General features: G+C 40.8%; 1 protein-coding gene across 1 annotated transcript in view; it reads right to left on the bottom strand.

The window, feature by feature from the left end:
• The window catches only part of LOC101661651 (dnaJ homolog subfamily B member 1-like), a 41,600-nt gene extending 16,998 nt beyond the window's left edge, over positions 1–24,602 (bottom strand). Inside the window, exon 1 of the mRNA XM_045294224.1 lies at positions 23,543–24,602. Coding sequence (XP_045150159.1) covers positions 23,543–24,569 — 1,027 coding nt within the window. The 5' untranslated portion in view covers positions 24,570–24,602. The remainder of the gene's footprint in view (positions 1–23,542) is intronic.
• Between the last annotated feature and the right edge of the window lie 648 nt (positions 24,603–25,250).

The raw sequence follows: 25,250 nt of genomic DNA, 5'->3' as shown, positions 1-25,250 counted from the left end.
GGGCGGAAAGGAAGTGGAGTTATAAAACCCAGGGACAAGGGAACAACAAGTGATCCAAATCAGTGGTGAGGAACGTGTAGGAGGCTCGGTAAGGGTGTGACCAAGGGCAATGTAACCGAGAGGAATTACTGAAACCCAAATGACGGCTGAACATGATAGTGGGACAAGAGGAAAGTAAAAGAAATACAGGAAAGAGCTAGGATGCAAAGGGCATTTATAGAGGTCTAAATAAAGGCATGTACCTATGAAAATATATTTATATATAAGGATGTGGAAATAGATCATGTGTGTATATGTATAGGTTTAGTAGTAAGGTAGCAGATGGACATCGGACCTCCACTCAAGCACCCCCTCAATGCAAGAACACTTTGTTCTATTAAACTGGCATTTCATGATGCTCACCTTCCTGCCACAATCACTGAAGACAAAGTAGGTGCGTGAGCAAATGTGGTGAAGAAAGCTGATGGAGCCTGACTATCAAAAGATATAGCATCTGGAGTCTTAAAAGCTTGAAGGTAAACAAGCGGCCATCTAGCTCAGAAGCAACACGAGGTGTTGAAGGGATCAGGTATCAGGCATCATCAGAACAAAAAATCATACCATTGTGAATAAGGGGGAGTAGAGAGTGGAGACCCAAAGCCCATCTATAGGCAACTGGACATCCCCTTACGGAAGGGTCGCAGGGAGGAGACAAGGCAGTCAGGGTGTAGCAACAATGAAACATACTACCACTTTCCTCTAGTTCCTCAATGCTCCACCCCCCACCCCTCCCACTATCATGATCCCTATTCTATCTTACAAATCTGGCTAGACCAGAGGATGTAAACTGGTACAGATAGGAACTGGAAACATAGGGAATCCAGGACAGATGATCCCTTCAGGACCAGTGGTGAGAATGGAGATACCAGGAGGGTGGAGGGACGGTGAGGTGGAAATGGGGGGAACCGATTACAAGGATCTACATATAACCTCGTCCCTGGGGGACGGACAACAGAAAAGTGAGTGAAGGGAGAGGTTGGACAGTGCAAGCTATGAAAAAATAATAATGTATTAATTATCAAGAGAATGTTCATGAGGGATGGGGGAGTGGGGAGGAGGAGGAAAAATGAGGAGCTAATTCCAGGGGTGGAGAGGAAATATTTTAAGAAAAAGAAATACTAAAAAACAATACAAAACTATATTGTTGAGAACCAGGGGGTTCGGAGCAGAGATCCAAAACCCATCTGTAAACAATGGGATATCCCCTCATAGAAGGGTCACAGGGAAGGGATGAGTCAACCAAGGTGAAGTACAGCACTGATGAATACTCACAACATTCCTCTGGCTCCTTGAGGCTTTCTCACCTCCCCACTAGCATGACCCTGATTCTGCCTTTCACCATGGGGTAGGCCAGAGCATGTACACAGGTTGAGATAAGAGCTCAGAACACACGGAATCCAAGTCAGATAAACCCCTCAGGAACAGAAATGGGAGTAGCCATACCAGGAGAGGGAGTAGTGGAGAGAGGAGGGAGGAAGAAGCCATGGGGGAAGGAAGACAGCGACCAGTGTAATATATGAAATTAATAATAATTTATAATTTATCAAGGGGTCACGAGGGTGGGAGGAGAGGGAGGGAGGGTAAAAAAAGGAGCTGATACAAATAGACTGTAAATGTTTGGAAAATAGCAATGGCAACCTATGTACAAATGTGCTTGATACAATTGATGTATGTATTGTTATAAGCTGTAAGAGCCCCAAATAAAATGATTATATATATGTATATGTATATATATATATATATATATGAAACTTGTTTTTATACCCAAAAAATCTGGCATTATCACTGATAGATTACAAAAAGTCAAAGAAAATATACAGTTTAAACAGAGAAACATAAAAGCTAATCGTCTCAGTATCAATCTCTTTATAACTAGAACCTGGCTAACTTCTCTACTCAAAAAAAAAATAGCTAGGCTCCTCTTTCATAATTATATTACTGCTTTTGTTTAAACCATGTGTGTATAACTGCATTTTTAAGTTTGCAAAATAATGAGTTAATTCTGTGACACTATTCATTGTTAAACAGTCTTATAAGGCAGTAAGCCAAGTAGAAACAGTTTGTTTTTTAACAAAGTAAGCTTGCTAAAAGATTTTAGAAGTAACAAACAGCCTTGGGGAATGTAGAAACACACCCCAATTCACTCCAATGTAGCCAGACTGTGCTAATCAGCCTGAGAGTAGCCATTTTGTACTGACTCAAGTGTGGCCATTGTGCAACTACTTAACTTATTTTGTAACTGCTGATCTGTTGCAATTTATTTTTGAAACTGCTGATGTTTCTTGTAAACCAGTTTTATTTTTATTAGTTACTACTTTTCCATATAAAATGCTGCCACCTGCCCTTTGCCTTGTTTATTTCACAGTATAAAAACTCCCCTCTTTAAGCACTCAATGTCAAGCGAATTTTAGGCTCTAGCCACCCCTTGACCACTGACTAATGAAGGCTTACTAAATGCAGCACTTGCAAATAAAATGTTTACAAAATAGAAATAAAAAAATATTATTCTCCTCAAACACTACTGAATATACTAAAATTTGTTTCTGTATGAGGAAGTTAATGTAAAAATATAAAGCTATATTTCTCTTTAGATTACAATTTCTGGCTCCTTCAAATGCAACAAATGCCCTTATTGCCTAGTCTCTGCAAAACTCCTTAGTTTCCCTGGCAAAACTTCCCTTCTGCATATGTATGTGCACTTTAGCTTTCAAACATATATTGGTAAATGAGAACAAACAGAGGAATGAGACCATTTATGTTGTTCTCATGCTACAGACAATCTCTCACAAAGCTCAAGAGTTCTGGTGCTGACTATCAAAACATGCCCTTATAAATAAAGTCATCCCTTCTTGTGGGGGGAGGTCAAATGCTCAGGCATTCCCCCCCTGAAGGCAATCAGTTGCCAGACTGCTGTCTCATCCCACCACAGGGGTGGGCCTGCTCCCTGATGTTGGAGCCTAAGGCCATCAGTTTTATTCCTGTGGGCGGAGTTCACACCCAACTGATAGGTTCCTATAGAGACCTAAAGTCTAGTTAAGCTGCTACCAGAAATCTAGGAACCGCCTATCTTGCCGCATGTACACCCCCAATCCCTCCTTCTGTAGTGCATATGTCCCTAGATCACCTCCTCCCATCACTGTAATACCTGTAGCACAACCCTTTCCTGTGACATATGTCTTCACCTGTAACGTGGGGGCTTGCACGTCCCCAATGTCCCGAGAGAGTATAAAAGCTTGGGGAGCATTAAAGTTCGCTCTCTCTCACTCCCTCCCTCCACGTGGACCACCAAGCGGGGCTGAGGTGTGCATGCTACCATAATATGTGTCTGACTCCATTTATTTCTATATATCTCTTTTATCTCTCATGCTCTCTATAACTTTACTATAATATTTACTTATTATCGCTGTACAATTGTGCCTACCGAACCCGTAGTGATTGTGCTAGGAGCTGGCTTCTTCTGGCACCTTCTCATTGAGCGGAGTGGTTTTAGGAACTCATAAGTGAATTCTGCCTCAATTCCAGAAAGTAATAGTATTATTTTAAAGACAGAGACAATGAGAAATTAAGGTTAAGGAAGGCATTTCAAGGCCTTGGATCAGCACTATCCAAAAGGAAGTAAATTCCCAGCCATATTGGTAGTCCCCCTCCCCGCTCCATGCCCTCTATGGAGAACATTTATTAAGTCTCTTTTTTAAATCATTTTATTACAGGCTCATACAACTCTTATCACAATCTATACACACATCAATTGTGTAAAGCGCATTTGTACATTCATTGCCCTCCTCATTCTCAAAACATTTGCTCTCCACTTAAGCCCTTGGCTCCAGCTCCTCATTTTCCCCTCTCTCTCCCCCGTCCCCCCTCCCTCATGACCCCTTGATAATTTAGAAATAATTATTTTGTCATATCTTACACTGTCCAACAGCTCCCTTCACCCACTTTTCTGTTGTCCATCCCCCAGGGAGGAGGCTATATGTAGATCCTTGTAATCAGTTCCCCCTTTCCACCTTACCCTCCCTCCACCCTCCCGGTATCACCACTCTCACCACTGGTCCTGAAGGAGTCATCTGTCCTGGATTCCCTGTGTTTCCAGTTCCTATCTGTACCAGTGTGTACATCACCTGATCTAGCCAGATTTATAAGACAGAATTGGGATCATGATAGTGGGTTGGTGGGGGGGGGGGGCATTTAGGAACTAGAGAAAAGTTGTATGTTTCATCATTGCTACACTGCACCTTGACTGGCTCGTCTCCTCCCCGAGACCCTTCCATAAGGGAATGTCCAATTGCTTACAGATGGGCTTTGGGTCCACATTCCACACTCCCCCTCATTCTCAATAATATGAATTTTTGATGCCTGATACCTGATCCCTATGATACCTTGTGATCACACAGGCTGGTGTACTTCTACCATGTGGGCTTTGTTGCTTCTGAGCTAGATGGCCACTTGTTCACCTTCAAGCTTTTAAGACCCCAGATGCTATATCTTTGGATAGCCTGGCTCCATCAGGTTTCTTCAGCGATTGTGTCGGGAAGGTGAGCATCATGAAATGCCAGTTTAATAGAACAAAGTGTTGTTACATTGAGGGAGTATTTGAGTGGAGGCCCACACATTGGTAGTTTTAAATATTCTAGTAAACACATTTAAAAAGGTAAAAAGGGAATGAGGAAATTAATTTTCATCATTTCAAAAACACTATCATTTTGTTAAGAAAATCAACAAAAATATGGATAAAACATTTTACATTCTTTTTGTCATACTAATTTTTTGAAATCTAATGTATAGTTTACACTTTATAGCATGGCATTTCAGACTGGCCTCAGTCCCATTCCTTGATAGTCCTATGAAATCAGTGGCTATCTTTTGGGACTATGTGGCCTTATTCCCTGATGTTTGAGAGCAACTTTTAGAGAAACTCTTAGAATCGGCACTAACTTATCCAAATGCTATTGTTGTATTCAAAAAATAGTATTATTTATTTTGAATGGCTTAAAATAATAGGCATCTATAGTAGGGGTCAGCTGACAAAAGGAAGACCTTCAACAAGATAGATTTGTGAACAGAGAGAGAGAGAAAGTAAACAACATCCTGGCCCCTGGGTCTCCAGGACAACATTCCTCCTGAGAGGAGCCAATGGTCAGAGAGGACCATGGGTGGGGTTGGCCCCACCATAGACCCACAGTGCTTGGGGTGGGGCAGCACTGGAGACACAGTGAGGGAATGGAGCCAGGCCTGACACCACCACCACCACCCACCCCCAACTGGGGCAAAACACAAAGGGAGAGCAAGGGAAGCAAAGCAAATGAAGTCCCTGAGGAATTCTGAAAATAGACTTTGGAATTGGTGGGCAGAACTTGCTACTTCCCCAGAACTGATTGGAAACCATTCATAAGGGTCAGCAGACAGACCTGGGACTATTTATAGGATTTTTTTTTTTTTTTGCTTTTTGCTTTTCTCATGGCTAGATAAGCAATCCCAAAGAGAAAACAACAGGGGGAACATGAGAGAAGAGGAGCTGGGGGAAAGGGAGGGATGAGCCAACAACCCCAGGGACAAAGGAACAACAACAGATCCAAAATCAATGGGGAGAGGGGGACATAGAATCAAGTACAATGTAGCCCTGAGGAATTACTGAGAGCTGAATGAAGGTCAAACATGATAGTGGGACACGAGGAAAGTAAAAGAAATAGAGGAAAGAACTAGGAGGCAAAAGGCATTTATAGAGGTATAAATATAAGCATCTACATATGTAAATATATTAATATATAATGATAAAGATATAGCGATCTGTACATATATTTAAATATTAAGTATTAAAGTAGCAGACAGACATTGGGTCTCTACTCATATACTCCCTCAACGCAAGAACACTGTTCTAACAACCTGGCATTCTATGATGCTTTCCTTCTGGACACAATCGCTGAAGACAAAATGAGTGCAAAAGCAAATGTTCTGAAGAAAGCTAGTGGTGTCTGGTTAATAAAAGATACAGTATCTGGGCTCTTAAAGGCTTGAAGTGAAACAAGCAGCCATCTAGCAGGGAAGCAACAAAGCCCACATGGAAGAAGCACACCAGCCTCTGTGATCACGAGGTGTGGATAGGATCAGGTATCAGGCAACAGACGACCCAAAACAAACAATTATATTGATGTGAACGCTGGGGGTCAGCGTGGAGACCCAAAGCCCATCTGTAGAGAATTGGTAACTCCTTACAGAAGGGTCACAAGGAAGGAATGAGTCAGCCAGGGTGCAGCATAGCATCGAAGGTACACACAACATTCCTCCAGTTCTTTAATACTTCCTCCCACCTCCACTATCACGACCCCAGTTCTACCTTTCAAGACCAGAACAGGTATACTGGTACACATAAGAGCTCTCCACACAAGGAACCCAGCACAGATAAACCCCTCAGGAACAGTAATGGGAGTAGCAATACCACGAAGGTAGGGGAATGGTTGGGAAAGAATGGAGAGAAATGGGGAACCGATCTCAATGATCAACATATAACAGTCCTCCTACCCCCCAGGGGGATGAACAACAGAAATGTGGGTAAAGGGAGACAGTGAACAGTGTGAGATATAAAGATAATTATAATTTATCAAGGAGTCATGAAGGTGGAAGAGTGGGGGTGGAGGGGTGGGGAAGGAGCTGATACCAAGGCTCAAGTAGAAAGAAAATGTTTTCAAAATGATGATGACAACATATTTACAAATGCACTGGATACAATTGATATATGAATTGTTATAAGAGCTGTAAAAGCCCCCAATAAAAAGATTTATAAATAATAAATAAAATGTTATATTTGGCTTAGCTTTTAGCCAACCAAAGCCTATAAGGTAAACAACACCAGGGAGGTGCAAAGTCCTAAGAACAATCAAACATACATGGTCAGAGGCAGGGAAGGGCAGGAAAGATGGGCAGATAGAAGGGGGAAGAGTGTTGTTACATTGTGGGAATTGATGTCAATATCACAAAGCAAATGTTGACTGGAAAACCACTTGCCCTGTAAACTTTCACCAAAATCACAATAAAAATTAAGTGAATGAATGAAACAAGATAGACTGACACAATGTCTGCAAAAATGGGCTCAAATATAACAGTAATTGTGAGCATAGCCCAGGGCCCAAATGTGTTCTATTGTACACAGGGTCACTATGATTCGTCATTGACTACGGCACTTGACAACAACACTGAAGTATATATTACAATATTATATGTTTTTCATGTGTATAAAGCATAAAATTCCTTCTTTAATATATTATGGAAGGAAATTTACACCTTGTTAAAAATCATTGTGTTTGCAAATAGTTAATGTGCTCTACTGCTAACCAAAAGCTGAAGTTTTGAGTATACTCAGAGATAGATCCTCAAGAAAGGCCTGTGCTCTAGCTTTGAAAAATCAGTCATGGAAAACCCTGGCAAGCACAGTTCTATTCTGACAAAAACGTGGTCCCCAGAAGTAGGATGCCATCATTACCAATTGATGGCAATTGTTAATGGGGCAAGTGCCTGCGGTAAACCCAGTTTTTGAGCACTAAAATCATTCTTTAAAGGATCCTGAGAGGAGTCAGGATGGCCCTGGGTGCTTCTAGTGTAAATATGGACAGAATCAGGAAGCTATGCCCCACAGAAGAGTTTTAGTAATATTTTATCTGCTTCGCCACTGAAACAATGAGCTGTGCACAAAAAGTAGCACAAACGTGCATTTTCATGAGGCCAAAACATCAAGAAAGGTACACATTGTATGTTTTCCTAGTGGATGTTAGTTTGTTAGTGGATATTCCCAAAGATAATCTTAATATTAACTTAAGTTACACTTGCCCCTAAAAATTCCACAATTAGACCGCAAAACAACATTGAATTCAAAGTGCCAATAATGTTTTCTTAGAATACGAGAGTGAATCTGGTTAATTATCACAATCTGGGTAAAAGGAAGAGAAGGTTAAACAGAGAAAAAGAATTGTTTAGTTTAGGGCAACAGTTTGCCTAGTCAGAAGGATTTGCTTTCACATAGAAATTAAGAACTATTTCCTACCAGAATGACATCCATAGTAAGTTTGAAGTTCTCACGGAGGTTCTTCCCAGCTTTCCTCAAGCACTTTAAACTTCACTGTAAGCAGGTGGTCTCTCGAGTACTTTATACTTCACTGTAAACAGGTGGTCCCTCAAGTACTTTATACTTCACTGTAAGCAGGTGGTCCCTTGAGTACTTTATGGTTCACTGTAAACAGGTGATCACTGTCTTTTGCAAGACTTCAGTGGTAGTTACAGTCAGAAGCTTTGCTTTAGCTGCATTTTCTTTAAAAGTACAAGGAAAGACCACTGGGAGACTTGATTGTACTCACCTGTGATAGTGCTCCTTTGGACATGATCTCAGGAAGAGGGGGTAGGAAATAGTCCTATCAGTGGCATACATAGTTTTGCTCACAAATGTGTAGATGAGGTATTCACCAGAATTACTTATTTAACACAATTAAAATCAAATCCACTGCCATTGAGTAGATTACAACTCTGAGTGAGTGACCCTATCGCCCCTTTGGGTTTCTGATGCTATAAATCTCTGCAGAAGCTGAAATCCTCATCTTTCTGCCACAGAGAGCTTACTGGGTTTGACCTGCTGACCTTGCATTGGGTTATGCCCAATGCATAACCCACTAGCCTACCAAAGCCTCTCACTCGCTCACCAGTATTGCTATATCAGTATCTATTACAACTACAGAAGGTTATCAAATTCTCTAGGAATGTATAGACTTAACTGTAGCTTACTTCCTAATCTATAGTGAACAATTTCATATGGTTTTTTGTGAAATTGTTCTGTATAGATAAGTAAGCATGAGCTTATTTTTCTAACTGATTGATCTAACACTGACAAAATTTTAGAGGCTCCTTCCTCAGAGATACTCTAGGAGTAAAGGGGTCACATGTTCAAACACATTCTCCAGAGACCCTTTTATTATTTTGCATCAGAATCTGACTTGATGAAAGTGGGTTACTATGAATCAGAATCAACCAGATAAGAGAGGGTTAAACAGGACAAGGACATGACAGAGACAGTCTTCCTAGACTGAAGGAAACCATGAGCCAGAATGTACACAAAGGCAGATATAGGGTCCACTGACACATAGCCTTGGATCTGTGTAAGGGATAAAGAAAATCACCTCCAGATCATGACTGGGTAAGACTACTTTTGAAACCTTGAGACTAATATGCCCTGGTGGCCTAGTGATTTAAGCATTAGGCTTCTGACCACAAGGTTGAAACCAGCAGGCACACTGTGGGAGAAAGGACAAGATAGAGCCACCCCTTTGAGTTTCCAACACCATGACTCTTTAAAGGATTAGGAAGCCCCATATTTCTCTCTTGGACAGCTGGTGGTTTTGAGCTGCTGTTTATCTAAAGAACAAATTAGACTTTCATACTAGTAATCAGATTTGGGGTTTATTTTAATGGCAACAAACACAATTCTTTGCTAATGCCATTTAATGTTAATGTATTCATATTAATGCTCTCCACCCCCCCTCCCCAAAAGAGCTGAAATTATTAAATGCTAGTCAGATGGGCAAAACTTTTGACTATATCAAATAAATGTACCATTAATGAATTCTTAAAACATTACTCTTGTTGCATATCCCTTATAATCACCCCTTAAAATGGAGAAAAAAATGAACACTCTTTGGAAGACGTCCTCGTTTCCGGGGCCTGACCTAAGCAGCGCCACCCGAGGATCATACCTGCAAGGCGAATGGGACCACTCTTCCCACTCTGTCCGTTGGCCCCTTGCCTCTTCTTGCCATCCACTGGTGGTGTTTGGGAGGGCAGGGGAGCTGAATCGGATCCGACCTGGCACACCTGTTCCTTGATTCATGGCTTGGGCAGTGTGGGGGATCTTTTTGGTCCAAGAAGCCACCTCTTTTTCATCTTCTGGAGATGAACCTGCACCGTGGTGGAGAAGGTCGGTCCCTTCAGCTGCACTGTGCACCTACCGAAGCTTGTATGGGGCTCTCGTGGGTGCCCCTGGAGAGTTCCGGGGTGTCTCTTTAGGTGCCCCAGGCAGAAAGGTGGTGGTGCTCCTGTTCCTGATTGTTACCCCTCCTGTTCCTTGAGCAGAAGGTGGGGGTCAAGGCCTAGTGTCAAAAAGGTGGTGGACGTGACTTGCTGGAGGAGCTTCCCCCATTGTCTCCATGTGCCAGTGCTCTCTGGAAGCTCTGGTTTTGCCTGAATGCCGGCAGGAGGGAGGTCAGTGCCTTGCAAGAGATTTTTCCCTATACAGTACTGTAGAAGGGGCAACTGTATGAGAGAATGCACGTGTTGGAAAGTGTCACATGGAGTTATTGCCAAGTTAAAAAAAAAGGTTTATGAACTTCAAATTACAACAAACATTGGTTAACCCAACTTAATATCAACACATTACTCAAAGATCATAAAATTACTCATACGCTACAAGACACTGCTGAAATAAAGTTCAATAAATTTAAACTTGTCCTTATATAATGTACATTTACTTTGTCTAGATACTTTTAAGTCTAAATTTTAATTTTTTTAAAATCCACAGAGTTGACTCTGACCCACAGCAACTCTGTAGTAGGAAGCGCTTCTGAGGGTTTCTAAGATGGCAAAACTCCAAGGGAGTTGACAGACTGACCCTTCTGTGAACAGCTATTAGAATCAAATTGCAGACATATAGGTCAACAGTTCAATGCTTGAGCCAATGTGCCACTGGGGTTCTTCCTGCACAGATATTGGGAGGGATTTTTTTTGCCTAAAAAAGTTCTTCCTGTGATCACATGTAGTTCTGTGGCTCTCACTTCTCTCTGGATCACAATTAAACACCAGAACTAGATATTTATTTGTATGTTTTTAGGCTGGCTCAGGTTAATGTAAAAAGGTGAGGTTCCTGACTCATTAGAAAGGAAACAAAAACAAAACACACACACCTAGTCTTACATTCAAAATGTTTTATTCCTTAAATGAAAACATATTTTCTAATATCTAATTTTTCAGTAAAGGTATTTGTATTAAGGCTGATTTTATGTATGTGTGTCAAAATAAACCATTCATAATTATTCATAAAATGAAAATTTTAATGTAAAAGCATCCACATATCATGACATCAAAAGGGGGTTGAGAGGCTTTACCTTGGTCCTTGCTTCTCAGTATGGAAACAATGCACACTGCAGAAGTGCAAATGCCAGTGAAAGAAATTTTTATGAGTGAAAGCAAAGATTTCGATAGTATGTTCTCACAGACAAGATGAACCATCTCCAGAAAACATAGAGAGGCAAGTGTTCATAAAGCTCTTGATCCTTTATCAGGGCTAGGGAACCTACCTCTATCAAGGGCCTTTGGATATTTATGACATCATTCTTGGGCTATACTAGTAAAGCATTTCATTAAAACTGAAAAACCAAACTCACTGCCAGCAAGTTGATTCTGACTCATAGCAACCCTATAGGACAAGGTGGCCACTTGGCCCAAAGCATGTAAGACAAGGTAGAACTGGCAGCCTTGGCTCATATCTCTTGCCTTGAGGGTGACCAATGAATGGTGTCCTTGGATTACCATATACTTACTATTTTAATGTTCTCATTGCTTTATTAAGATATGTGTTAATCTGGTAGGCTTGTTTCTGTCACTGTCAATGAATATTATTAAAAGTTTTCCCTTTTCACCAACCCCCTTTGTTTGTGTAAATAGCGTCCAGTCACTTAAGAATTAAATATGTACAAATCGATAATTCTTGTGTTGCAGTTCGTAACCAGCCTACACTAATATAATCTTCTTTGCTCAACTATGTTTTAAATTCTATACCATTGGCTAAATTAATGACACCATAAAAAGAGATACATTGCAACTGGAACTAGCTAGACTAAAGTGGACAGGGCACACAGTACGACCTCTGTACATTAAACAAATTTACTATATTAACTCCTAAAAGGTGACATACTTAAAGAATTTAAAATTGGGGTTAGGAAGCATTGCTTGAAGCTGTCTTATTTGCTTTATTGCTGATATTGTTTAATATTTATCAAGGCTATATGCTATGTACTATGTTTACAGATGTTGATGTTGTTGTTAGTTATGTATAGGACAGAGTGGAACTATCTGATTTCATTTTCTAAGACTATAAATCTCTATGGAAGACATCACAACAGGACCAACAAAAAAAATAGGTAATAACACAATATTGTGTAAAATTGTATTCCAACAAATTAAAAACCTAGAAAGAATGGAAATTTTCTGGAAACACATTACCAATCTACACCAACAGATGGTTAGAGAAAGCCTCAACAGACATATAGGACAAGGAACAATAGATCTAGTCAGTAAGAAACTCACAACATCAAAAGTCTGGGAAATTCTATCTAGCATTTATAGAAGAGTTATCACCAATTCTACATGAAACTATTTCAGGGTATAAGAAAGGATAGTATTCTATCAAATTCATTTTATGAAGCAAATATGACCCTGATACTTAAGCCAGACAAAAACAGCACTAGAATTGAAAAGTTATAGAATCATATCTCTTATGAATATAGGCATCAAAATTTTCAGCAGAATTCTAGCCAATAGAATTAAATAAAGCATTTAAAAAATAAGTCTTGATTCAGTGGGATTCATACCAGGTATCCAAGGATGGCTCAGTATTAGAAAAGCAATTAATGTAACCACATAAACAAAACAAGCCATGATTGTATCAGTTGATGCAGAAAAGGCCTTTGATAAAATTCAACATCCATTCTTGACAAAAACATTAATAAAATAGGAATATAAGAGAAATTGTTCAACATAATAAAATCCATATATGCAAAACCAACTGCTAGCATCTCACTTAATGGAGAGAAATTGAAAACATTCCCCTACTGAATAGAAACTAGATAAGGTTGTCCTTTATCTCAATTATTTATTTAATATTGTCTTCAAAGTCTTATTCAGACCTACAAGACATCAAAAATCTATTGAAGGCATGCAAATTGGCAAGAAAGGAAAAAAAAAAACCCTTTCATTAGTAGATGGCATAACTGTATATACATATATTGAAAATCTCAAAGACTAAATAAAAAAAATGCTAGATCTAATTGAAAAATTTCACAACATATCAGGATATAAGATCAACCTATGAAAACTAATTGGATTCCTATATATTAAAGAAGAGAACACCAAAAGGAAAATTCAAAGAACAATAGCATTTATAATAACTACCCAAAAGATAAAATACATAGGAATAAGTCTAATCAGAGAGACACAAAACATATACAAAGAAAATTATAAAATACCATTACACACACAGACTTGTATAAATCGAAGAATGTCTCATAATTGATAGTAAAACTTAAGATAGTGAAAATGATAATAGTATCAAAAGTACTTTATAAATTCAGTGAAATTCTGATCCAATTTCAAATAAAATCCTTCCAATAAATGGAAAAAGTAATCACCAACCAAGAAAGAAATAAAAGATAAACACATTATTAAAACTAAAATCAATGTAGGGGGCCTTTCACTCCCTGATTTCAAAACCTATTATATAGTCATGGTAATCAAAGCAGCTTGATAATAGAACAATAATAGATAGGTAAACCAATTGATTAAAACAGAAAACCCATAAAGACAACCAAGCATACAGAGGCAATTGATATTTGATAAATGACTAAAACACATTAACTGGAAAAGGTAGCCTTTTCAACAAATGGTGTTGGAAAAATCGAGTATCTATCTGGAAAAGCCATCACTTGTCTGTCCGTTTGCAATACTCTGGTGGCTTGTGTGTTGCTATGATGCTGGAAGCTATGTCACTGGTATTTCAAATGCAGGGTCATCTAAAGTGAGGAGGTTTCAGCAGGGCTTCCAGATTAAGAACAGACAATGAAGAAGGAACTGACTACTCATTTTGGAGGAAGTAGCCATTGAAAATCTTATGCATAGCTTACACATGTTGTCAGATATTGAAGCCCTAATGAATTGATGTGGAATGTTGTCAGAGACAGTGCCAGAGCATGGGCCCCTTGGGTAGGAAGGCACTTAAAATGTGACTGAGGAAGAACTGCTTTCTCACAGCGAAGTCAACCATGGTAACGTAAATGGATCAGGTATCAAGCATCAAAGACCCAGAACAAAAAAACCATATCATTGGGAATGAGGGGAGAGTACAGAGTGGAAACCCAAAGCCCATCTGTAGGTGATTGGATATCCCCTTACAGATGGGTTGTGGGAAAGAGATAAGCCAGTCGGGGTGCAGTATAGCACCAATGAAACAAAGAATTTTCCTCTAGTTCTTTATTGTCTCCCCCCAATCCACCCACTATCATGACCCCAATTCTACCTTACAAATCTGGCTAGACCAGAGCATATACATGGATACAGATAAGAGCTGGAAACACAGGGAATCCAGGACATACAAACCCCTCAGGGCTAATATTGGGAGTAGCCATACCAGGAGGGTAAGGGAAAGGTGGGGGTGAAAGGGGAACTGATCACAAGGATCTACCTATCACCCCCTCCCAAGGGGATGGACAACAGAAAAGTGGATGAAGGCAGACATCAGTCAATGTAAGACATGAAAAAATAATAATAATTTCTAAATTATCGAGGGTTCATGAGGGATGGAAGGTGGGAGAGGGAGGGGAAAAATGAGAAGCTGATACCAAGGGCACAAGTAGAAAGAAAATATTTTGAGAATGATGATGGCAATAAATGTGTGCTTGACATAGTGGATGTGTGTATGGATTGTGATAAGAGTTGTATGAGCCCCCAATAAAATTATTTAAAATGAAAAAAGACAGGAAAGAAAGAAAAGATCCAAGGGGGTGTCAGAAAAGACTCTGAAACTTAACTCTTAGTCATAGTGTAGCTAAAGCAAATAGAAGAAAGGATGAAGTCAAAGAGCTGAACAGACAATGTCAAAGGTTGCTTGAAAAGACAAGGCCAAATATTATAATAAAATTTGTAAAGACCTAGAATTCCAAAACCAAAAGAAAAAGAATAAACTCAGCATATCTTAAATGGAGAGAACGAAAAACAAAACAAAAAAAAAATTCAAGCCCTAAGGTGCAATATTGAAAGACTCTATAGGCAAAATAATGACTAATGTAAAAAGCAGAAATGTATTCATTTTGAGTAACATTTCTGGCCTTTAATATACCAGTGAGATAGCCTTGAGCATTGTAGCAATTCACAGATGATCATTTACAGACAAGTAGGAAGTATGGTCTAGTACATAGTAAAAAATGAATATTTCTAGTAAATAGAGAAATAAGATGCAGTCTATTCATACAGTGAAATATTATTTTACCATAAATGGAATAAAGCATTGATCCATGCTATAACATGAACAAACCTTTAAAAGTATCCTAAGTATAAAAATTGAATCAGAAATGATCATATATATGTATAATTTCATTTATTTGAAGTGACCTGAATCAGCAAATCTATTGTGACAAAATATTGGCTATACATTGGGGTAGGGGTGTGGTGAAAATTCTGGGGGAAAATGATATTAAGCCAAAAATATAAATTCGCAGGAGTTTTTTAATATAAAAATTTCAAATCAAGGTCACAGTTCTTTTAAGGAGAGGCAAATATTCTGAAGGCTAGAGAATCATTAAAGACCCCATAGCTCATTTCAGGGTCAATGCCATGGAAAGAGTGTTGGACGGAAAGAAACTATTTATGGTCAGGAGAGATTATATAACACATTGTCTTGAAGAAAAATTATAACTATGGGTCATTTTACAGCCATTCAAAAGTTTGTGGTCTTGTAGGATTTTTGTTTGCTTGCTTGTTTTTAAGGGAATAAGCTCTCCTGTATTTATTATTACAATATCCTATGTATGGGACACCCCAACTCCATGGGCCCAAGGCATCTGTATTCAAGGAGAATTTATTTATCAGGAGTGATGGTTAAAATGCAGAGAGTTTCTTTCTGGGATAAGAAAAAACTATGTTGTGATGATTACACCTCTCTCTCTCTCTCTCTCTCTCTATATATATATATATATATATATATATATATATATATATATAAATCATTGCAGTAAAAAAGTATGATGTATGAGTGTCTCATCAAAGCAGTTAATAAAAATGAAATGAATACAAATGAGTGTTCCTCAAGTTAGACTTTAGAAATGGTGTTTTTCTGATGAAAATAACCTCTGTCCTATCATGCTTTAATCTTAGCCTAGTTCCAAATTAAACTCATCTCTCAGGTTCAAATGGTAGTGCACAATTTTCCCCAAAGTAAATTCCATAGAAATACTCCAAAAGTTGAACAATCTAATTAATATATGTTTTAATTGGCATATAATTTTCATAATTGAGAGTAATTGGTTGGTTAGTGTGTTCATATTATGAATTTGTTATCTCCAACCTCACATACTTTAATAAATTATGTTATCACATAATTTAATAAATAATGAATTAAAGAGAATAAACGTCTTAAAAATGCTAATCTGTAAAACATACTGTAAATGTATTAAATTCCAAGAGTGGTCAAACCCAGAGCTTTAGCATCAATTTCACCCCCATTGAATAGAAATGTCTCAAAGACTTTCAAAAACATAAACTTTATGGAAGCAGATTGCCATATTTTTCCCCCAAGGAACAGCTGGTGGGTCCAAAATGTTACCAAATGTTACATTTTGGTAACAGTCTAGCATTTAACCATTGAACCACTAGGATACCTTCCAGGGATGGCGATCCAAAGCAAATGAACAAATAAACAAAACCAAAATCCTTTTCCACAAAGCTGATTACTACTCACAGTGACCTTATAGGACAGAGTAGAGCTTTTCCATTGAGATTCTGAGACTACTTTTACAGGAGCCCACAGCCTCAACTTTCTACAGAGGAGCAGCTGGCAGATTCAAACTTCCAGCTTTGCAGTTAGAAGCTCAAACTTAATCAACTACATCACCAGAGCTCCTTTCCATGGGTGATCCACCCCCAAACAAATCTAATGAATAGCGAAAGGATTCCCATGAAGCCCAGTGGTATAGTGGATTGTGCACCTGGCTACTAACTGTAGTCTCTGAAAAACATATGCACGGCATGGAAACATTGTCAAATATTGAAGGCCTAGCAAATGGAAACAGAACGCTGTCAGAGATAGTGGCAAGGGACAGGCCCCTCTGGTCAGAAGGCATTTAAAATGTGATTGAGGTGGAGCTGCCTTCTCAAAGTCATAGTCAACAAAGTAACTGTTAGCCATGGTGACTCGGAGGGAGTGGAGTCTTTGGGATCTTCATTTGCTTCAAGTTGAGCAGAAATAGCTGCAAACATCAGTTAATAATCAGAAGTTGTGATATACAAGGATGAATTGAGGAAAGTTGGAAGTGGTCAAGGATAAAATGGAATGCATAAAGATTGATCTCATAGGCATTAATGAGCTGAAATGTACTGGTATTGGTAATTTTTAATCAGAAAAAAAATCATACAGTTTAGTATGCTGGTAATAACAGATTCAGGAGGAATGGCAATGTGTATGCGTATTTCCATTGCCTTCTTGCCTGCAAGAGTTTAACCAAGAAATGAGATGTTAGTCTTATTAGTTCTCCTTTCTAAGTAAATTCTCGTTTCTCTCAAGCTCTTGTCAAGATTCATTCCTTGTTTTTGGTTTCAAAAATTCAGAATATGGCATATCTTGATGATTTTCTTTTGCATTCTATCCTACTGGCAGTTCGTACTGCTTTTTGAATGCTTATCTTCTCATATTTAATGATGTCACAGACATTTTTTTCAAGAACTCTTTGACCATGTTCTCTGTGCTTTTTATATCTTTCTGTTCTGTTGTTATTCTTCTTGGTGGTAGCCCTCATTATTCTTGGATGTTCTTCAGATAATTTTCTAATTCCTCATAATTCTTGGATGTTATTCAGATAATTGTCTAATTCTTCCTGTGGTAGTTACATAACCTTGTGTCAATTTGAGGATATTATAAGTGAAAGGGTGGAGTCTAGCCTGTCAGTCATGTCATAGCCAATGATGCTTCTGTGTGGTTGTAGCCTTCTCATGAGGATTTTGGGAACTTTGTCTCTTACACCCTGGAGGTGGGACATACTTCCTTTCTGCTACACATTCCTGTTGACAAGCCACATGAAGCCACTCTGATGGAAGGTAGAGCCCTGGAGCTGGAGGAGCCATGTAGAGATCACACCAGGGCTGAGATGCTTCCACTGCCACTGGATCCACCACTGGCCTGTGATCTTCCTGCATTTGGCATCATTTCATGTGCTGTGTGAGTCTAAAGAGGAATTTATGGGCTAGTATCAGACATATAGGCTGATATCAGACTTATGACTCGATCTGGACTGGGCTGAAATGTTTTCTCAATATACAATTGCTCTTTGATATAAAGTTCTCACACACATGTGAGTGTCACTGGATTTGTTTCTCTAGTAAACCTGGTCTAAAACATTTCTCTATCAGTTTAATTATGTGAAATTTGCTTTCAAGCTTTCGAATTTGAACTTCCAGTGATTAAATTATAGCCTTTTGCTTTTTGAATATATCTTATTCTAAAACCAGAGTATTGCATTTCTGGATTAATACTCACTGGTTTTGGGGTCTAATCTATTTTTTCTTGCAATTTGCCAAGCAACTCCTTAAATTCTGGAGTATGTCTAAGTAATGGACTTTCTTCTTCTTTTTTTTTTAAATCATTTTATTAGGGGATCATACAACTCTCACCACAATCCATACACACACCAATTGTGTAAAGCGCATTTGTACATTCATTGCCCTCATCATTCTCAAAACATTTCCTCTCCACTCAAGCCCCTGGCACCAGGTCCTCATTTTCCCCCTCTTTCTCCCCACCCCTCTCCCCCATGTGCCCTTGATAATTTATAAATTGTTATTTTGTCATATCTTGCCCTGTTCGATGTCTCCCTCCACCAACTGCTCGGTTGTCCATCCCCCAGGGAGGAGGTCACATATAGTTCCCTGTAATTGGTTCCCTCTTTCCTACCCACTCTCCCTCTACCCTCCCAGTAGCGCCACTCACACCACTGGTCCCGGAGGGATCATCCGCCCTGAATTCCCTGTATTTCCAGCTCCCATCTGCACCAGTGTTATCAAGTAATTTTTCATCATCGAGTAGTGCATCACTAAAGGTTTCTGGCTCTGTAATTTGTTTGAAACACATTGTCTGGGTCCACCTGATCTGAAGTGGTTTCTTGTTCTGGTGGCATTGCTGTGCTTGAATTTAATTGACAATTGCTATGTTGGCATATTCTTAGGCACTCACCACCTTCTCCAGAGGGTGTGTTAGAGAATGTGAGCATGTATACAGTTCCCTGTTCAGGAAGCACTCTTGAGGGGGGGGGTTGGCAGCTGCTGGCCATTGTCGATTTATAATCAGGTGACCCAGTTGATGAGGCTGCAAGAGGTATATGTATTTCTCTTCTTTTCTTGTCATCAGCCACCAATGTGTCCATCTTGGTGTGCCTAGATTAAAAGTGGCTCGTAAAAATTCAATATGATAGCACTGCCACAACTCAACTATCTCTTCAGTCACCATTGTCATTCAGCTTCTTCTCCCCCTATGTATGCAAAACTGTTAGCTCCAAAGCTCAGGCTCCCAAGGTGAACACCTGGTTCTGTGTCACCATCTCTCTCCAAAATTTTGATGAGCAGATCTGGGTGGTGTCTCTGCCTAGCCCCCATCTTGCCTAGTCTGCTGCTGCACAACAGGTGTAGCCTCCATTCCCACAGTAGCACTCCTCCATACCTGCCATCTCCAGACATGGATGGCTTCTTCTCCTCATCTTCTTTTGATGCATTCTGTGCTGTTCAATATTTGCTCCTTTAAGGTCAAAACTTGAGACTTGAATTTTTTACTTCATTTATTTTATCTGGAAATATGAAATAACTGAACATGTTCTTTGTTTTGGGCTTTACAACACCAGGTTTTCGAACATTTCATTATGACTCTGCTTTGTATTCTGGAGCTGGCCATAAAAAATGTTCTATTCTGTTCTTTTACTTAATTATTTCTTCCCTGGGCTTCACTTACTCTGCACTCAAAAACGAGTTTTAGGGTTTCTTCTAACATCTGATCTCTTCATCGACTTTATTCTTTCTTCCTGTATGATGGATGTTTTTGATGTTAGCCCACAAATCATCAGGTCTCCAATCATTAGTGTCCAATGTGTCAAATCTGTTCTTGAGATGGTCCCTAAATTTAGGGGTAATGGCTCCAGCTGAGTGTAAAGCAGAGCCTGCTCATTCCAAGAATCTCCCTCCCATGTTTCTTGCTCACAGATTCTGTCAACCCCCAGTACCTTCTCATGCACACCAAAAGCCTCCTGTGCACATTAGAGGCCACCCCTTCATTCAAACTTTCCAATTAGGAGGATACATGGTGCTCTCCCAAACCTCGTTATCAGTCTCCACCCCCAAGGATATATCTGTGTGTGCTTCTTTTGTGTTGGAGTTACTCCTCCCATCCTCAGAGTAACCCAGCAGACTGTGCCTGTCTTTTTCTACCATTTGGTACTGAAACCGGGGAGGGTACAGTGCAAGGTCCACAAAGACTCTCCTGAACCTGGGTGGGTGTCTTCTAGGGACCTTCTCTGCTTGCCATTATGGACTGTGAATCCACACTCTGGCCGATTCTAAGTGCTCAGTGAACTCCAAGCCCCTGTGGCTTGGGTTGCTCTCAGCAGGGGGACACCTTCCTGACCTGTTTCCCTATATCTACTCTGGTGTCAAACAGACTTGCTGAGGACTCTCCCTGCACCCATTATACTCCTTATATTTTGCCCACCCCTCTACCCCACCATGGGAAATAACCAATCTAAGTCACCCCAAAATTCGCCTCTGGTGTGCCTACTAGCAAATCTTAAACCTCTGGGTCTAAACCCAGTTGTTAGGCCAAAATGTCTAATTCTCCTTTGCAACCAGATTTGACCTCAATACAAATTGGGCAATAACTAAAAGTGCCCAGAAGATGACACTCTCAATTTTAATGTCTTCCAGGGCCTTGAAAATTTTTGTCGACATAACGACAAATTCCTAGAAGTTTCCTATGTACAGGTCTTTTACTACCTCCACTCTCACTCCCATCTGTGTCAAAACTGCCCCTCCACCAAACTCTCACTGGCTCAGGAGAAGTTGCCTCTCCCAGACAATGCATTTCCCTTCAACTCTTCCAACCATGCCCCTCTGCCCACCGCCTACTGCCCCTTCTCCTCCTTCTTAAAATCCTCCTCCAGTCTCATCCTTAACTCCACCCCCCCACTGCCTCCTTCCACCTCCTCCAATCCACCACTCTCTTATCTACCATCTTCTCCCCCATCGTCCCCTCCCCCTTCCTTCTTTGTCATCATTTTGCCTCCTCCCATGGCCAACTTCTATGCTCTCTACCCACTCCCCTCTACCACATTGTCTCCATCAGACACCCATTTGCCCTGAGCCCTTCCCTGCTCAGACCCTGCCTCTTCCTTCTCGCTCTCTGTGAGGTGGCAAGGGCTGAGGCACTCTTTAAAGTACATGTCCCTTTTTTCTCTTTTCGATCTTTAGGATCTTGGAAAACATCTGGGACCCATAGCCTCTGACCTGGAGACCTATATTAAAGAGTACAAATATCTCACTCAGCCTATTCCCATACCAGGTATGACATTTATATTATTCTTACAACCACTTCATGTCCTGAAGACAGGAGAGAGTCTTGGTAGCAGCCCACCAGAGAGGTAATTAAATTATTGCCTAGAACCAGAATAAATCGATGGGCTCTAATGCAGTTTCCAGACAAGATCTTAACTGAAATTATCAACTCAGTCATGGGGACTGCATTGCCCAAAATGGCATGGCTATGCACCTCATTTAGGCTTACAAAAGACAGCTAATAAAGCAGTCAATTATGACAAGTTCAGAGAAGTCCTTAAAGATCCAAAGGGAAATCCTGTCCAGTTTTTATCCTGCCTCTCGGAGGCTTTCCATAAGTTCACCAGGGTTGATCCCTTAACACCAGCAGGACCACTACACTTCATTCATACTTTATATTTCAGTCAGCTCCCTACATTAAAAGAAAGCTTTAAAAGCTGGAGGGTGGCCCTCAAAGACCACAGCAAGATCTTCTCAATATCGTATTTAAGGTTTTCAATAATAGGAAGAAACAAGAAAAATTAGATAGACTAGAAGAAACAAAGCTAAATATGTGATGCTGGCTAACACCCTTCAGGGAATATGAGTGGATCCAGACCAATAAGCATTGGTCCACAAACAGGTTAGTCACCTGGACCCTGCTTTAAATGTTCCCAGATGGGACATTGGGCACGTAAATGCCCCAGACTTAACTCCCCACATTGTTTGCAATGTGGGCAAGGAGGGCACTTAGGAGTTGATTGTTCTTTCTGACTGGGGGTGGGAAGGATAGTCTCTTCCATAACACCTCCTGAGCAACCAGCTGAAAACACCTCATTGTTAGGGCTTCTATGCTTGGCCATAAAGGATTGACAGTGCCCAGGACTGACGCCCTCACAGAGTTCACCCATCACAAGCCCAGAGTGATGATCAGCCTGTCAGGTAAGCCTATTTCTTTCTTTTTGGACATGGAGGTCACTTATTCAACACTACCTGAACATTCAGGACAGACATTTCTAGCATCCACCAATATTGTCAGAGTCTCAGATATAGTCTCACAAACTCTCATTACATGGTCACTCATGTAGTCTTTATAATGTACAATCCTCACACCAGTTTCTAGTAATCCAAAAAGTCCCTGTTCCCCTACTGGACAAAGATATTCTTAGTAAATTCAAAAGAGTAGCAACTCTTCATTTACCAAAGGCCTCCCGGATTCCAAACCTGTTGCTTCTCTTACAAGCTGCACCAGGCACTCCTCCTGCCTCCATCTCTCCCAAAATAACTCTAGTGTCCTGACACCCACCCCACCACCAATTCCCTTCCTTTACCATCTGCTCTAGTTAACCCACGAGGTTGGGATGTTACCTAACCCTCCATTGCTTTGCACCACCAACCAGTTTATATCAGATTAAAAGACCCCACAAAATTTCCTAATGTTCCTCAATATTGTATAGCTCTCCAACACCTTACAAACCTTAAACCCATAATTTCATAATTCCTCAAGACAGGCCTATTAAGGCTCACCCGCTCTTTCTGCAACACACTCAATCTGCTGGTTATTAAACCCAAAGGCAGCTACTGACTTGTTCAAGATCTTAAAGCCATCAACTCCACTCTCTTGCCTATCCATCCAATAGTTCCCAACCCTTAAACTCTGTTCTATACTCTTCTACCAAATACTACTCATTACACAGTTTTAGGTTCAAAGGATACGTTCTTTACACCTCAAAGCAAGGTCCTGAGATTTTTTTTCTTTTCTTCTCCTACACAGATCCACTCACACTGAAAGATAAGGGAGAAAAGGAAGAATCTATTTAGCTCTTTTGACCCCAATTCAATCCCCACCAAAGAGATGGCAGCCCTATCAATAAGGAAAACAAAACAAACAAAAAAACACTGTGAAGAAAAAGGTGCCAGGTACCCACCACCACCACCACCCACCACTGGGGACAGGTGAAACTGATGATGCACAGAGCAATGAGCCCTAAAAGTACGTTTCTAGCAATGATTGCAGTTTTATCTTTCATCACTGGGGTATGTAGGGGGAGGCCTTCTCCAGGAACTTTCCGCCGCATGCCAGGCCTGATGACATCTTTGAACACGACGGGTATGGTCCTGCAGTCCAGAGTGGGGACATTCACCGTGCAGCCACACAGAGCCTCCCGGAGGCTGACCCTGGCTGGGTACACGACGTCAGAGCCATCTCTCTTAAAGATATTGTGGGGCTTGTCCTTTAAAACAAAGACGATGTCAGCTGGAATGTTGCTGGAAGTCTGGTCTCCTTCCTTGGGGAAGGTGATTTTGGTCCCTTCTTTCCACCCCCTCTTCACTTCGATCGTCAAGATCTTGTCTTCGTTGCGGATGCTCTTTCCGTCGGGGTTCAGCCGCTTGTGAGAGATCTTCATTTTTTTGGTACAGCCACTGTAGATTTCTTCCAGTGAGACTCTGAGGTCATGGGTGACAGAGGGATCTTGTTTCTTTCGGGTGGGTTCCTGGGTGGGACGGGAGCAGCCAAAGTTCATGTTGGTGAAGCCACTCATGCCCATGGGGAAGCCAGAAAACGGGTCGTCAATGTCCATGTCTTCCCAGTTCCGCTGCCCAAAAAAAGTATCAAAGGGATTTCGGCCACAGAAGAACTCAGCAAACATAGCATGAGGGTCTCCATGGAACGTGTAGCTGAATGAGGTCCCATTAGCACCGCCACTGCTCCCGCCACTGGGACCGCCACCCTTTAGGCCTTCCTCCCCGTAGCGGTCAAAGATCTCGCGCTTGCGCGAGTCGCTGAACACGTCGTAGGCCTCGGCGATCTCCTTGAACTTCTCCTCGGCGCCGGGCTCCTTGCTCTTGTCCGGGTGGTAGCGCAGCGCCTGGCGGCGGTAGGCCCGTTTGATCTCCTCGTCTGATGCACCGCGGGCCAAGCCCAGCGTCTGGTAGTAGTCCTTGCCCATAGCCCACACCCACGACCCGCGACCCCGCTCTCGCCGTCCCCCGGCTAACTATGCTTATTGGGCTTATCTTGCCCATCTTCCTCTGCTGCAAATTGTAGAGTAGACTCAAAGGGCCCTGTTATGTTTGTAACTGATACTGTGTGGATCCCAGGGCCTTGGGGAAATGGGCTAGCCAGGGAACCCAAGGAAGAAGGCAAGAGATTTCATTTAACTTTACGCTTTTAGACGTTATGTTTGTACATGAGGGTCAGCCCTAGCTGTTTAACCATTAAACCACAAGCTTGGAATAACTGGCTGATGTTTAACAGCACTGATCACTGTTTTTACATGATAGTGGGAGATGCATTTACAGAATATGAGAACTCCACTACCATGGAGGAGAGAGGAGATGTGGAAACCTGCAACACATTGAGTTACAGGCATTTCGAAGCCAGTAGACTCAAGTGGCTCAAATGTCAGGGGCCACATAAAAAAGTATTAAGAAATGACATTGTCACAATCATTGATTGGGGACTCCATGGTCCTGTCACTTTTAGGACCTCTCAGTTTAATATGTATAATTCTGTGCTTCAGACTTTTTTCATTACACTGTTTTAAAAACTTTTTGCAGGAATGGATGTGTGCCTGTGGCTGTGTTCTAACGCTTAAGGTGCTCACCAGACCCTACAGAGACAGGACAGC

Source organism: Echinops telfairi, unplaced genomic scaffold, assembly GCF_000313985.2.
Source record: "Echinops telfairi isolate 266 unplaced genomic scaffold, ASM31398v2 ScPeMD7_3509;HRSCAF=4178, whole genome shotgun sequence".
Taxonomy (NCBI): Eukaryota; Metazoa; Chordata; class Mammalia; order Afrosoricida; family Tenrecidae; genus Echinops; species Echinops telfairi.
This window is presented reverse-complemented; position numbering and strand designations above follow the sequence as displayed.